This window comes from Stegodyphus dumicola, chromosome 4, assembly GCF_044657685.1.
Source record: "Stegodyphus dumicola isolate Sdum_Otavi_A_Nest chromosome 4, ASM4465768v1".
Lineage (NCBI taxonomy): Eukaryota > Metazoa > Arthropoda > Arachnida > Araneae > Eresidae > Stegodyphus > Stegodyphus dumicola.
Window position 1 is genome coordinate 213,629,300 of NC_140771.1, and position 16,703 is coordinate 213,646,002.

General features: G+C 33.0%; 1 protein-coding gene across 2 annotated transcripts in view; it reads left to right on the top strand.

The window, feature by feature from the left end:
* tsr (Cofilin/actin-depolymerizing factor homolog tsr) overlaps window positions 1-16,703 on the top strand; it is a 43,096-nt gene that overhangs the window by 11,565 nt on the left and 14,828 nt on the right. For both annotated transcript variants that reach the window (XM_035372584.2, XM_035372583.2), the window contains exon 2: window positions 1,315-1,598. In XM_035372584.2, the coding sequence (XP_035228475.1) occupies window positions 1,315-1,598 (284 nt within the window). The remainder of the gene's footprint in view (window positions 1-1,314; window positions 1,599-16,703) is intronic.

The following is a 16,703-nucleotide window of genomic DNA, read 5'->3' on the forward strand; positions in this document are numbered from 1 at the left end:
GAATAATTTGTGCATCTCTTGTTATACTTAGATAATTATTGTTTTATTATATCTGGATAAAGTATTCATAAGTAACATACTGCAAAAGTTAAGAGAATGTATCTAAACATGTCAAAATTATTTCTCTTGTGGATTCATTATGGCAATAAAATATCTATATACTGCCAATTAAAAATTTACTTTAGTAATCTTCCTTAGTAAAATTATTGTAGGATTTATATAGTTTTTATTTTGTTTCTAAAATCATGCCAATTTATAGTATAGCTACCAAGTTTATAGAATTTGTTAATAATATTAATGCATAAAATTTGTAACGTACTTTGATTGCCTTTAAATGGTACTTGTTTTCTGCAGTGGCCTCAGCAAGAATTTTGGCACAATTCTGCATTGGCAAGAAAAGGCTATAGATTTGTGCATGGGTGAAAAACAGACATCATTGTGCGGTCAATATAGTGGTTTTTTATTGCAAAAATGCTCATTCTGCTTTTTATTTTAAATGAAGTGATCAATTAATAAGTATTAATTATAATACACACTTTGTTAGTAGTTTATTAAAAAACATACTTGCTAGAAAATTAATTTTTATAAGCTTGTTTTAGTGGGTACAACTCTGCAATTGTTGCTAATAATGCTTTAAACATGTTAACAGGGCTGTGACTTGGTGCCTGAATATGAATTCTGCTAGATAAGAGTCTGGTGATGGCGAGCCATACCTTTTGTATATTACATTACCAAATGGTTTCTTTTCCAGTATATAACTAACTACGTGTTATGTCTATTTCCACAAATTCTTTCTTTTGGTAAAATGCATTTTTATCATAAAAGAACATGAACTTCATTTTCAGTTGATGGCCAGTCAAAAATAGTAATAATCATTAAGCATGATAAATATTTTCAATGAAAAACTGCTGGGATTTAAAAGTTAAAATTTTTATTAGCTGAAAAAAAATTTGAACTATGAACACAGATTAAAAAGTCGTTATATTTTAAAATTAAAGAGAGAAGAAGTACATATGCATGCATATTTGAAAAACCACTTTATTTTAAAAGCAAAAATTATTGCTAGTTATACATGTATATAGATCAGTAACTATAAAAGTTTGTTTCTCGCCAATTCAGAAACATGACAATTCATTTTCAACAAGACAAGTACCTTTTAAATTTTCAATCCAATGTTTTTAATATATGCATAAATTAGGGGAGCTTGCTGTGCTTTTTATGGTATTGTTATTGAATAATTTTTCCTACTTTTTTATTGCAAATGTAATTTAAACATTACAAATGCTTTGCTAAAACTTTTATTTTCCTGCCTAGTCTTCTGGAGTAACAGTATCAACAGCTGCCAAGACTGTTTATGAAGAAGTGAAGAAAGATAAAAAGTACAGATACATCATCTATCATATTAAAGATGAGAAGGTGATTGATGTAGAAGTTACTGGTCCCCGTGAAGCTACCTACAGTGAATTCCTTGAGCAATTGCAGAAATACAAGAATGAATGCCGATACTGTGTATTTGACTTTCCAGCTAACATTCCTGTTGAAAGTGGAGGCCAGGAAAAATCATCCATGTCTGTTGATAGGCTTGTTCTCATGACATGGTATGTTTAAGTTTCTTTTGTTCAGTTTAATAACAGAGTAACTAATACAGTAAAGGTGATTTTTAACTTCGTGTATTTTATTTGTAACTTCATGTACTTGATATTTTTAATGTTTGGAAAAAGCTGATTTTCTTTTAATTGTTGCTGATATTTAGCAAATTTGAGCCATGAGTTAACTTTTGATTATTAAAAGTAACCACTTCAGTATTTAAAAATTGCTTTTTACAGATTTGGCAGTTAAGTTTTTTAATTTCAGCAACTCTGTGGCTTCTTTATGAGCAATAGCAATTATTTTTACTGAAACTGTGTATTTTCAAGTAACGCGTATGACAACAGCCTGCCCATACGTGAGCATACTACACATTTATTTGAGTATACAGCCAAAAGTCTTTAATCCGGACATGTCAGGACTTCGGCGATTACGGATTATCGTTTTTTCCGGATTATAGATCATCCGTTTAAATCTGGTAAGATGGCATGCAGAAATTATAAAATTAAAAATATGAAACCGTAATTTATGAAATAAAGAGCAATTATGATCTAAAGAGTATCAAAATTTACCCAAAAAAAATCATTATATTTATTTGTTTACTTTATTAAACATTTCTTTCAATGCGTGCATGTGTAAAGCATACATTAGGTGTGGTCAAAATTAGAAAATTGCAACCAGAAAATTATTTGATGTGTATTCGTATAATGACGAGGAATTTGATTTAAATCATATCAAAGACGTAGTACATAGAGAGAAATACTACATTTAGTAAGGAATTATAAGCCGAATAAAATAAAAACATTTGCCTTGAAGATAAGAATGACAGATCAACTTCCAGTTCATTGCGTGCCACGTGTCCCCCCCCCCACAGCAGCTTGAAATTGATAGACATATTTCGGAATGATTACAGAATCAAAGGATATGCCTTTATCCATTTTTTTCAGCAATTCCCCTTTTTGTTTGATGGACATCGGAACGTGCTTTCGCTTTGGTAGCTCCAGAATCGGAAATTCTTTTTGACATAATCGAAAGTTCAAGCTTACTTTTAGAAAATTGCTCTTACAGTCTGCAAAAAATAATATGCCGGATCCAATTAGAAGATTAAGGAACAATGCAATCTGCAACATTAACTGAAATAGATAATTTTAGCTTAGCTTATACCGTCCGTTATACATTAAACGCGCATGCATGACGCATGCGCAGAAAGTTTGTAGCTTTGAGGTCCGGATTAAAGACTTTTGACTGTATATGAATTTGCATGCTTTATAATCATTTTGTTTTTATTCTTTTCTTATTTTGCTGACAGTTTAGATTTAAATTTTTTCTCATAAAATTTTGTGTTTCTTATAAAATGCTTCTTTTTATAATTTTTATGAATATAAGAACACTCTAAATAAAGATAGCAATTTTTTTTTGCTGGTGCTGATGATCAGAAAGTATCCTTCTCTGTATAAAGTGTTTTTTTATCTTGTAAACTTTTTTCCAACATTGAAATTACTTATTAAAAATGATTTCAAATGCAAAATTTTTTCTAGGAGAATTTTATCAAAGTGTTGGGTACTTATACCGTCCGTATATTATTTATTATAGCAGCCCTTAAAATTTAAATCATTTATCAGCTGAGATGTGACATGTAGCAAGGAATAAGAACAACGGGCAAGTTATCTCAACTGATTAGCGATTCAATCCCTTGCGAGCCACTATAATAAGGAAGAACAAAGTGTTGAGTTTTGGCTGTTGAGACTATATTTATTTTTTAACTTTAATACTGTGGACCGACACCAGCCAAACGAAAATTCAAGTGCCAGTCCCCAGGCCACGCAGAAAGTTCACTGCTGGTCCCGAGGGACCGACGCTGCACTCAACATGTTAAAGCTTCTCATGATGAGGAGGCTGGATTTAGGGCTGCCTGTTGTTTGCCTATAATTTATGAACTGTTTCATTTGGGGTTGATGCTTTGGTACAGTTCATTAACCAGGGAGCCTTTGTCACCATTTAAGTAACTAAAGGCCATAATAGTTACCATTTATATGGATATTATTGTAAGTGCAATTATGACACAATTTTTATATATCCTGTTTTCTGTGGGTGAAATATGAGGTAGGCAATCCTCTGAGATGCTCTGATTTAATCAATCTAAAATGCACTTTTCTAACGTGACATGTCAGAATATCATGTGATTAATTTGTGTAATTGATGTTTTAAACTAAGATGAAACTAATATATTTTTATGTTTTGGTTAGTTAAATCATATTTTGGATAACTTTCTGAATAGCCTTCCATAAAATTTAAGTGTAGTTATAGTAGGATACATTTGTATTATACAGAAGTCAGTTGTGTATTTCTTAAAGAACATAATTGAATTAAGACACAATAACACGCCGAATAAATACTAATTCAGAAGTCAAACAACAAAAATCAGCGTTATATTTACAAAATTTTCACAGGACTAGTTTCGATGGTTTTACTGAACCACCATCCTCAGCTGCAAATGAATTTCATTTGCGGTTTTGCAGCTGAGGATGGTGGTTCGGTAAAACCATCGAAACTAGTCCTGTGAAAATTTTGTAAATATACAGCTGATTTTTGTTCTTTGACTTCTGAATTAACATAATTGAACTTTCAATCAGTTCCCCCCTGCCTTAGTTATAGCTTAATTATACATGTCTTACTCGGAAGTTATTGATTACTTTAGCTAGCTGTTAAAGTTTCCATTTGAATTTTATTATATGAGAGAAAATGTGTGGTTTTAATGAGTCCGGTTAGTGTGATTTATAAAAACATTAGACTAAAAAGTAGATAAATTATTAAGAACTGTGTATATTGCTTTTAAATTCTTTAGTTTGTTAATTATAGCAGACTGATTGAATTTGAGAGTTAAATATCTTTTACTCATTGTGTCGGCACACTAGAAGATAAAAGTATATTTCAAGCAGTCGCCAGTTGCTTTAAATTGCTGAATTTTTTATTAAGTTGAAACATAAGTATCTTGCATTTTGTCGAAGTGCAACAGTCTAGTACGCTAGATATAAATGTTTTATTTCATGTTTGCATTTAAATCCTGGAGTTTATTAATCAGAATCTCGCCAAATATGTACATATAACATTCTAAGAAAAAAATTCAAAGTTTTGGCTTTAAGATGCACATGAACAGGTAGAGGACTAGAAATGTGTAGAATTTCGTCGCTGTTATTCCACAGTACAAGGAACATGTATATAGGTTCTTTGTATTTAATAGTAGGAAGTGGTCACCATGAAAGAAAATCTCCGAGCTGAAAATGCATCAAAATAGAAAAACGCTATAGAGAACTCGATAAAATCGCATTTATTTCTTGCGTATAATTTCTCACTTATATCTTCTATATGATTTCTGATGGCTTTCTTGTGTAGTTTCTGTAATCGTTGTTCATATGATATCAGGTTTTTCATTTCTTATGTAATTGTCTCCTTGACTCCTTGAGTTCTGTTAACTGTGATCCCAAGTTATGTTGAGCTGTATCTGTATTTTTTCAATCAAAGGGCATTTTATCTTGTAATCTAATATATAAAAATGATCATCAAGTTCACTTTACATCACTGATAAAAACAATCAGAGATGCAGAGTTGTAAGCTCTACGAATATTCTGTGTATCTTTCCAGCATAAAAACATGCTTAAAATTGTGTAATCGGGGTTCGTACGGTCCTTAATTTTTTGGAATTGATTTTTGGTCCTTAAAAGTCCTTAATTTTGACCAAAATCAGTAGAAGGTCCTTTACTTTAATCATCTGAAATTTTTGCCTGTTTTTACAACTGCCATTTTGAGTGTGAATTAGCATTTTGGAGGAATATTTCTGGCAATTTACTGACATATAAGGGTGAGTCAAATGAAAGTGAGCCAACCCCTCCTCAGCAAGAATGGTTCGGTCCATCACTCGCGGCGCATGCGAGTTGCACAGAGACAGCCTTCATTTACGAAAGTGGCGGGAAAATGTGAGGTTAAAGTTCTTTAAGGCGCTCTTACACTGGGTTGAAGACGGTAGCGTGACATAATGGACGCTCCAAAAGAGGAACAGCGTGGTGTGGTCAGGTTTTTGACAGCTGAAGGTGTTTCCCAACATGAAATTAGTCGCCGTATGACTGTTGTGTACGGTGAACATTGCATCGCATTGGCCACTGTGAAGCGTTGGAGCAAACGGTTCAGAGAAGGACGTGAAAGTTGCAAAGACGATCCAAGACCGGGCCAAAGCCACCTTGCAATCCCTCCCGACACAATTGCACAGGTTGATGAGCTGATTAGACAAGAATGGAGGATAAGCATCGATGAACTGGCAGAGCGTGTGGACATCAGTCACGGTTCGGTTCACACCATAATTCATGATCATCTCGGTTATCGGCTTTTGTGTGCTCAATGGATGCCCAAGATTTTGAACGACCGCCAGAAGACGGAGAGGTTCGGCGCTGCTTTAACTCATCTCGTACGGTATCACAATGAGGGTGACGACTTCTTGTCTGCAATTGTGGAGACGAATCATGGTGCCACCACTACGAACCTGAAACACGCCGGCAAAGCTTACAGTGGAAACATTTGAATTCACCACCCCCGAAGAAAGCAAAGGCTGTCATTTCCTCGGGAAAGATGCTATTGACTTTTTTTTTTTCGATCGTCAGGGGCCATTACTGATTGAATTTGCTAAACGTGGAGAGATTATCAATAGTTCGCGATATTGTGCAACGCTGGATCGGCTGTGTGTCGCAATCAAGAACAAACGACCTGGAAGATTGACGAATGGTGTGATCTTGCTACACGACAATGCTCGTCCCCACGTCGCTGATGTGGTTAAGACACAACTGGAAAAGTTCAAGTGGGACACGCTGCAACATCCTCCATACAGCCCAGATTTGTCGCCATGCGACTTTCACATTTTCGGGAAACTGAAAAAAACATCTCAAGGGTACCAGGTTCGTGTCGGACAACGCCGTGAAGGAGTCGGTTACAGACTTTTTGAATCGACAGCCCGAGGAGTTTTATGAGACGGGGATCACGCGGCTCATTTGTCAATGGGATAAATGTCTCAATGTTCATGGAGACTACCTTTAAATAAAGTACTCTGTTTGTCATATATTCGCATTGGCTCACTTTCATTTGACTCGCCCTTGTATATGGTTATCTTTTGAATGGGTTCATGGGTTATAATTTGTTTCTATTTCTAATATAAGGGATGGGATACTAGAGTTTCTAAGCAAGAAGTGAAACATAAGCATCTCGAAACCCATTTTTTTGTAATAAAGAACTCTTAAATAATTTTCACTTTTGGGAATGTGAATTCTTTTATTAAACGGTTCTAAATTTGGCGATTTGAAGGTCAATTTCTGTAGAAAATTTTTAATTCCGAAATCTGAGAATTTTTCGATTTTTTTTAAAACATCATAACATTGATAAATTTCATTAAAATAATGGTTAATATATTAAAATTATATTTGAAAAATAACATTAAAATAAAGCATTTATATATTTCGCTCTCATTATAAAGTTTCATTTTGGCAACTTATACAATATTTTGAATCTGAAAAATAATCAAGGTATAATGCTAAAAGGCATAATTTACGAAACAGCTCTTAGCAAAAGCAAAATTAGCTGTGTAATTAATTAAAAAGTCTTTTTTTCCATGTAATTGTCTCGGAATATTCAAAATTCTCAGAATGTGCATCAGTTTTCTCTATAAAATTAATTTTGCACTCCTCCCCTCCCAAATATTTCTGGTTTTTTGCTGTTACAGAATTGGTTGGGATAATTTTTCTTTGGTATTTTTGACATTGCAGCTTGGAAAATTTAGAAGGATTAAGGCAAGATTTATAAACCCACAATTCTAGAAGATTTGATTCTATGTGAGGAAAGGGAAAATGTCTCCATGTTATCAACACGTTAACGGATGTATTTTACAGAAAGTTTGCAGTGAATTTCTTACTTTTTAGAGAACGTCTGGAAGAACAATGAAGACATAATATTTGAAGGTTTTACTCCTGATACTAGAATCTTTTTTCTTAACATGTTTATCTTCCTTTATTTTCTTTACTTTTCACTAGACACAAGCATGGAAAATATCAAAAATGCTTCTAATCTTATCACTTGGGCAGGCATTATAGAAAAGGATTTTTTTATTAATAAGGAAATTGAAAACTTACAATTTAAAAGATCCATCTAACATGTCTTAATGCATCACACACAGAGCTGGCACTAGGCATTTTCCCATCTGATGCAATATCTGTGGATCCTAAGTTCGACTGTATAGTGCCTTGTAAGGATTATGTTAATTTTATTAACAGTAAAATTTTGAGTTAAACTTCCTTTCCTATCGATTCTTAATTTCAACTTACCACTTCCGGCCAGAATGTAGTTTTAGAATCACGTCTGAATGCCAGTGAGGAAGAGTAGTATTTAACCGCAAAGTTCTACTGTCTTAGTCAGAGAGATACTAGATATTCTGGCTAGCACGTGTCTGCCCTTTTAGGTTACTCTCTCGTAAGCTGTTACGCTCAGCTGTACTTTAGGCCCTTGATAGCTTCGCATTAATTCTTTCCAAGTTTCTTCAATCTCGCGAACTGAGGCGATTATTCGCTTACTAGTTCTTAAGATTCTTCACTTTTCACTGTAACTTAGAATTATACAGTAGAGAATCCTACAGCCTTTTTAAATTCTGCTTCCAGTGCCTGCTTTTAAAAAAAGTTTTGCCATTTTTAGATTTTGTTGTTTGGTGTTACTAAATTCTAAAAATTCTGCCACACTAGCTCTGTAATCGGCCTTTACAATATATATTTCATATTTCTTCTAAATTTCATATTACTAAAGAAATTAAATTAGTCACCTTTTCTATACATTCTAAATGTCTTTAGTGTTTTTAACAAAAACAGAAATCCTTAATTAAATCCAAAAGTTCTAAAATGAAAAGGAAGCATGCTGAAGGGGAAAAAATATGAATACATAAAGAAAATTATTTTTCAAAGATATGTGCAGTTATGTAAATTACCCAATTGTTTATGATTTCAGCCTTTACTATAATTTTCCATTTTTATTTCCTCATATGATAGTGAACCAGGTTAAATTAAAATTAAATTGAATAATCTTTGACCACTAGTTCACATTTTAGTTTAAATTTGACTGTTTAATTACATCATCGTGAGATGTAATTGACTACTTTGTTAGCATCAGAACATGCCTTTATGTTTGTTCTAAGTTCTTTTTAAATAAGAGGCTTATTTAAACCTTTGTCTGATATTGTAGTTACTTTCAGATGTAGTGATAATTTGCTTCATGTCTATCGGAGGTTTTGGACTACAGTCAAAAGTCGTTATTTCGGAATGATCTATAATCCGGACCTCAAAGCTAAAAACGTTCTGCGCATGCGTCGCGTTGACACATGCGCATAGGCGTTTACGCGTGTGCATAAGACCTCTTATGAGTGCACATTTGCGTGTGCGCAAGCGCAGAATACGTTTTCGCGTTTTATGTATAACAGGTGGTGTAAGCTAAAATTATCTAACTATCTATTTCAGTTAATGTTGATGATTGCGTTGTTCCTTAATTTTCGAATTGGATCCGGCTTATTATTTTTTGTAGCCTGTAAGAGCAATACTATAAAAGTAAACTTGAACTTTCGATTATGTCAAATAGAATTTTTGATTCTGGAGCTCCCAAAGGATCGTACAAAACGAAAGTATGTTTTGATGTCCATCAAACAAAAAGTGGAATTGCTGCAAAAAATGGATAAAGACATGAAGAATGTGACAGAGAGGTCAGTGAAAACGAAAAAGTTTCGATTGACAAGTTAGTCGGTATTCTCGGCACAGCAATTAACGGGACTTGAACAGCGGAACTTTGTAAGTGAACAAAAAATTATGTCTGTTTATAGAATTAAAGAGAAAGTATTATCACATAAAACGAAGCAACTTAAACAACTTACATTGAAAGAAATGTTTAATAAAGTAAACAAATAAATATTAAGCTTTTTTTTTTTTTTTTTGTAAATTTTGATACCCTTTAGATCATAATTGTTCTTTATTTCATAAATTACGGTTTCATATTTTTAATTTTTGAATTTCTGCATGGCATCTTACGCGATTTAAACTGATGATCTATAATCCGGAAAAATCGATAATTCGGAATCGCCGAAGTCCCGACGAGTCCGGATTAACGACTTTTGACTGTATTTAACTTTTATCAGATCAAGTAAGCCCTCATAGGTATATTGTGGAGAGGGTTGACAAGTTAGGAGATAAAGCACGCAGAAATTAGCAAGAGCATTGGTTTGCATATTGAGACAAATCTCAAATTATTGTTAGAAAAGATGCTTAAAGAGAAGAAAATCGATATAAACTAGCTAAAATGTTTGGGAAGGCGTCAAACTAAAATGACGGATAAACATTTTATTGAGTGTTGTTACAAAACATAAATGTTTTGTAGCTTTTAATGTGTAATTATTCTGATATCGTTTAAGAATCAGTGTCATAAATTACATGTGTTTTAAACTGTGCAATTTTATTAGATTTTGATTTTAATAGGGCTTTTTTTAACAAATATTGTTAAAGAAATATAATTTAATAGTTGCCATTTAAATCCATAATGACTGAGGTTACCTATTTACCTAATAACTAACTGCTTAGCCTTAAAAATTATCTCTACATATTAAAGTTGAGTTATTGCCTTTCATTTATACTCACTGTGGTCACAAGATAACACAAAAAGGTTTAAATTCAAGTAAAACTTATTCTTTGCATTTAGTGAGACTTTAAATAATACAAAACTTATCACCTCTGGTTCTTTAATGGCTTATTGGAAACTGAAAGTATATTAACTGGGTTACAACCCCTGGAACTCTACGCAAAGCTATGACACTAACTGTATCAAACAGAGGCTAACTTTCAACACTTGCCAACCCTACCTACATCAGGCCTTTCAATTTTGTTCTGATCAGCAGGTCTCTCTCTAGACAAACAGCAGTGGTGATAACATTCAGTCTTTTGTTATGAATCATGCTGATTATGATCTTGCTTCTTATTATAACCTATGTCGTTTGACATAAAATCTACCTGCTATTTATTAAATCTCTAGACCAGTGGTTCTTAACCTTTTGACTAACGTGTACCATCTAAACAAAAACTGGAAACCTTTAGTACCACCACTTTTGAACAAAGTTCAGATTGCATAAATTTGAGTGTTAGCGAAAAACAGTTGGGATGTTGGGGTTTTAATTTTTGAAATATAGTTTGAAATACTTTGCTTCTTTGCGTACGACCTATTTTTTCTTGTGTACCACCGGTTGAGAACCTCTCAACATATTAATTTATTCTCAAACTTATTAATAATTGTTAATTCATGTTTAGTTATAATGCATACTACTTAGGGATCTATTTTATTCTTAGGATGGTATTACAGAAGTGAAATTTAGGCATAGAATAATATTTTTATTGAATTTATTCAGTTTCCATATGCTCATTGGTCCTTAATTTTTTTCATTAATGCTCCTTAAAATGACTCAATTTCCGTGTGCAGAAATGTGTACGAACCTAGATAATCCTTTCCTTAGAATTTAGTGTCAAGCTTTCTACTGAACAAATCATTCTTTGCATCTAATGTTGGAATGAGAAATTAAGTTGCTCTAAAAAACTGGATGTATTTTCAGTACTTTTAACCTGCACTGCGAAAGTTGACTTTGTTAGTAATATACATAGGCAAAGTAACATTTTAAGTAGCAGTTAATTTTATGTTTCACATCTGATGTTTTAATGTCTGGATAATTTTTATTGCAAAACTATACTTTTATATGTAGTCATGACTGGATATTTTTATAAGTGGTAAAACAAGAAATGCAGATACTGTGTACGTTCAAGTTATTTCTGTAATTTGTTGAGTAAATATGTTAACTGTTATAAGTATCTTCTTTCTTGCATTAAAAAATGCATTTAAAACGAAAAAGTATTTTGTTTAAAACAGATTGCAAAATGCACGTATCTAATAATTTAGGAATACGAGAAAGAAGATGCAAACAATCGTAATAACCGATTATTATAGATGATGCTGACGTAATTGCATAGAAAAAGAAACTTGCAGATGTTGAATACTTTGTAGATAACAAGATGCACTGCATCACTGTGGGTGAGACAAGCACTCCACAATTTTAGATACTTTTCACGTTTTTAAACAATAGGTCCTAATCAGATTCCTTTAATTTACGACATTTATCTGTTCAGAAATTAACTATCCAGAAGAATTGCAGCACATATTTAAAAAGCCATATTTTATTTATTTCCTTTATAATTAAAGTTAAAAAGTTTATCACTTTAATCCAAAATGAAAATGTATTAATGATTTGCTTGGGAAGAAGCTTCTGAATCTGACTTGTATCTGATCCACCTCAAATTTGATAATTTTAATTTTGTTCAAAATCTGGGCCAAAATAGGCATGTCCCATAATAATAGTAGCAAACGAAAATATAGAACATAACATTTATTATCAAAAACTAGATTAAATTTAAAAAAATGACTCCTAATTTTTATTTTGAGTCTTCAAATAGTACCTGGATTTTTCAGTAATTTTGTTGCTGCATTTTAAACTTTTAGGTTTCCAGCATAACCTGAAGTGACCGAAATGTATTATCTAATATTTTGGGAGAATTATTATTCAAAGGTTATATTTACTGTTTCTGTGGTGCTTCTCTTAAGAGGAATAAGTCTTAAGTTTTTCAAGTTTTCTGCATAATTTTTGCATTTATGTATTTAGCTTTGCTTTTTCAAAGAATTAACAGCATAAGATTCATCCTGACAATTATTTTTGGAAGCACATTTCCAAATTCTTGATATGATCGTTCTGTTGCACTTGTAGTTATTTTGCAGCTAACCTAATTGCACCTTTCTACAATCTTTCGCTTTTCTTTCAATGTATCAAGAACTGGACAATCTCAACTCAAATCTTTGTTTAAAAACTAGTTTTTTTATCTTGTTTTTCAATGGGTTCATGTTAGCTGAAGTAAAACTGGAAAGTATGGTTTCAGTGAGCAGATGAAATTTATAAAACAGTTAAAATTCATAGTAACCTAAAAATTAAAAGGTGTGTCAAATAGATGTCAAAACAAATAAAATGTCATGAAATATTGATTTTGATTGAAGGCTTCGTAATTTTGCATTATAACATAACTTATAGTTGCACCCACCAATAATTCCTGTTCAAATATTCACTTGCTATTATTGTTATGGGTGAGGAGAAGTATAATATTTAAATTTTTATAAATTTTAAAAGGCAAGGATTTACTGTATTTATAAATTTTTCATAACTTTGTGTTAAAAAAGCTAAGGGGGATATGTGAGTAAATAGTGTGTGTATACATATATCCAAGTATATTGTATATCAAGATTTTGGAGGTAAACTGTACAACAGGGTTCGTAGCGGTCCTTTTAAGTGCTTATAAGTCCTTATATTTGAAAATAAAATATAAAGGCCCTTATAGGTGCTTATTTTTTCTTTAAAGCCCTTATGTTTTTGTTTTTAGTGCTTATTTTTTGCTTTTAGTGCTTTTTTTTTTTTAATGAACGCGTAATTTCCCCCTGTACCAAAGCCGAAACTAAATAAACAACTTTTCTTCTTAATATGGAATGTCAGATGGTGAATCATACTTCCGGAAATAGCTTTTCCCTCTTTCTCTGCATTAACATAAGCTTTGGTGTGTGCGGAGAGTACAGACAGGTGCCCGTCATTCTATTGGGCAAAGAATTGCGAAAGTGGTAGAAAATTCTGGTACATTCGGCATTCTTTATCCCACCCAAATACTACATATGTTTGAATTTCTATCAAGATCTTAATGATTTGCATTTTCGTTCCACTTGGTCAGTTCATATTCGTGTTTATTATGATCATTATGCTTATATTATGAGCATATGTATGAATGTTTATAATAACATAGTTGCAGTAACTGCTGAAGTATAGTAAACTTCCAAAAATGGTTGTGTTTAACACAGATTAGCTTTCTAAGGAATAATATTCGGAATGGCTTAAAGGGAAAGTAATCGAATAGTCAAAATAATTTAATTTTCTTAGCCAATACATTATACAGTACGAAGGTTGGGAGGTTCTCCCCTTTTTCCGCAAAATCTTGAATATTGAAACTGTTACAGGTCGCTGCAAAACAAGCAACGGACTTTTTTGTTTTGTTTTGTTACTTTCCAATCTGGATTGAATAGGACTAAAAAGTTCTGGGGTCTACCAACCCAAGCGAAGAATGATTCTACTCCGGAAATTTAACGCAGCCTAATGAAAAACACCCCAGATTTGTAAGTCTCTTTCTTTTCCTTTAATAGTTCTTTATTCTCCCAATACCAGCAGCTGTTAATTCCAATTGCGTAATATCACGTAGGGAAGAATTACGACGCACGTATTGCGCAATAACGTTTGCGATATTTTCCAGAGATAATATTAATTTTGATGTTCTGTCCGAGATTTGTTTATAAACACTTAAAAGAGTTTTACTGTGCTTGCTAAGCAGATTATTTTTCAGTTCCATTGGTTTATTTTTATATGATGCACATATCAAAATGTCAAAAGCATTTATTTAGCGGAAAAATCTAAAGAACGGCTACAGTCTACCCCCTCCCTCCACTCCTCTTTTTCAAGTTTCGCTCGACTGTCCGAATATTCGCCAATTTCCAAGTGTGCGAGTTAGTTAAGCTTTTACTGTTAAAGGATGACTGCATGAAGCAAATTTCTGTCTTCTGATTTCGGAAATGTTCCTCTTTTTTTACTTAAATTACTTGGCTTGCAATATCTGTTAAGGGAAAACTGATATACAATGAAAATGTAGAAAATGTTTAGAATTTAGATTTAAATCATTTAAATATCAATATGAGTTGAAAAATAAATTGTATTTATTATTAGGTTCCAAGCGAATATAATAAATATGCCTTATTATTATTTATTTTCTCTATTTTGAACTGAAATTTCATCATTAAATCTTGTAATATAGTTTAGTTCTGCATAGCTTTTCTTCTCTCATTGTAAACTAGTTCTGTAAATTTAACTGTTATTTAAAATTTAAAAAAAAAAAGTAATTATTTTTCATGGTTGAGGTAATGATTATTCTCTCTTAATTAGTACTGAATTTCTCATATTTTAAATTACAAGTCTAATTTTCAAGGTTATGTAGTTGTGTATAATGTAATTAGGTGCTTATTTTTTTCCTTAAAATGTGCTTATAGGTGCTTATTTTTTTAACTAAAATGTGGCTATGAACTCTGTACAAGTATATCTCCATATCTGGGTCATAATCCCGACAGTCGGAATACCGACTTCCGACAGGGCCGAAATCTTGACAACCCAAAGTCCCGACAGGGTCAAAATCCCAACAAGTTAATATCTAAATACAAACACTCAATTTAGCTTAATAAAATACAATTTTTAACTATTACATATTACTAATTAAAAGTTTAAATAAAAAAAAATCATAAAAATTATGTCATTACTTAAAATAATTTTTAACAAATTGAAATGACCGTTAAAATTTGAAATGAAGTTTTATAAAATTCTTTTTTTTAAGAAAAAGAAAACATCACTTACACATGCAAACGACACATTGCGAGCGATAGCACGAAGATATTCCATCACAGGTCGATTATCACGATTGTCCACAACAGTCATAATTCTCCTTTCTCTGTCATCATCTACCTTCCTACGTTTTGGTTGTTGTTCTCCGCGAAGAATGCATTCAACTTGGTATTCTACATGCTCCTGTTCTTTTTGAAATGATGTTATAAACGCCAACATGGGCCTGTCCAATTAAGGTCTCCCATCTTCTGTGCCAAGCCTCGACAGCATTTTGAGTGTGCAGAGCTCCCAGTTGTAGGGAATCAAACACGCTCCAGAGTGCTGGTGGGAACATCGGAGGAACGCGAACGGCAATGCCATTACACAAACAAACGGCGCCGCATTCTTCCACGAACGTAGTTGTCTTCGAACCACTGAACGACTTCTTGAGCATCGGGTGGCAAGTGAGGAAGTAAAGTGTCAAATGCTGCTGAAATTTCGTCAGCTGGTATAAATGCTAACGCAAATAAATGACGAAGCATTAAACTAAATCTCATCTGTGCCGTAGTGAGAAGCCAATCCACTCGATTGAATTTTTCTCCAACCACACTGACACAGATGGAAAAAACAAGCCTTATTAATAACGTCAGGGAACTCTGATTTTGAAGCATTTATAGCTGCCTTTTCTAGATCACTAATGATTCTAGATGGCCTCAGTTCAATATTATTTTCTTCAGCGAAATCAATTAAATCTTGAAATAATCTTTTGTAATTTTCTTCAGATTTGCTAGTCATCAAAGCGTATACTAGTGGAAGAATTCTAAAATTTTGAGATTCAACAGGTGCGTGAATTGTATATAGCTGGTAAAATATTGTGTGCACCGTTTTAAATGTGCCGTCCATAATCCAATAAGGTGCCTGTGATAAATGTTTAACATTTGCAACTGTTGTAAACATTAGAATTCTCTCATCTCCAACTGCAGAATCTCTCACTAAAAATAATTCACCAGTTAAAGTATTTCTTAAAGTAGCTGGAATATCAATTTCATTCAATGTTTTTGGTTCTGGTGGCCTTTCGTTTTGCCTGACCCGTTTAATTTTTTTTTTTGTTGCTTTGAATTATCTGACACGATTCACTTCACGACTGACACGATTCACGTATGCCGAGCATCTTCTTTCAATGGGCTAATACATTTTGCGATAGCTGCTGCACTCGCTTGTGGAGCATGGTTATGCTGAGTAAATTTACGGAGATGATGTTGTCCATTCAGAAATATTGTTACTCGACCTTTGCACATATTGTATTTTCTTTTTTCGCAACACCAAGGCCCACTAGCGGCCAAGCGGTAAAGTCGCTGAACACTGGTAGTTCGGTTCGAGGTTCGAATCCCGCGAACGTGCTGGCTGCAAGGGCGTTTTCGTGGTTTTCCCCATGTGTAACGTGTATATGAGCTAGTTTCCCTTAGAAAGTCCTCCACGAAGGCATCCCTCCCCTTAGGCAGATAGCCTTAGTGTGCTTTGCCATAATTAAATACACACACACACACACATTCACAACACCAGTAAT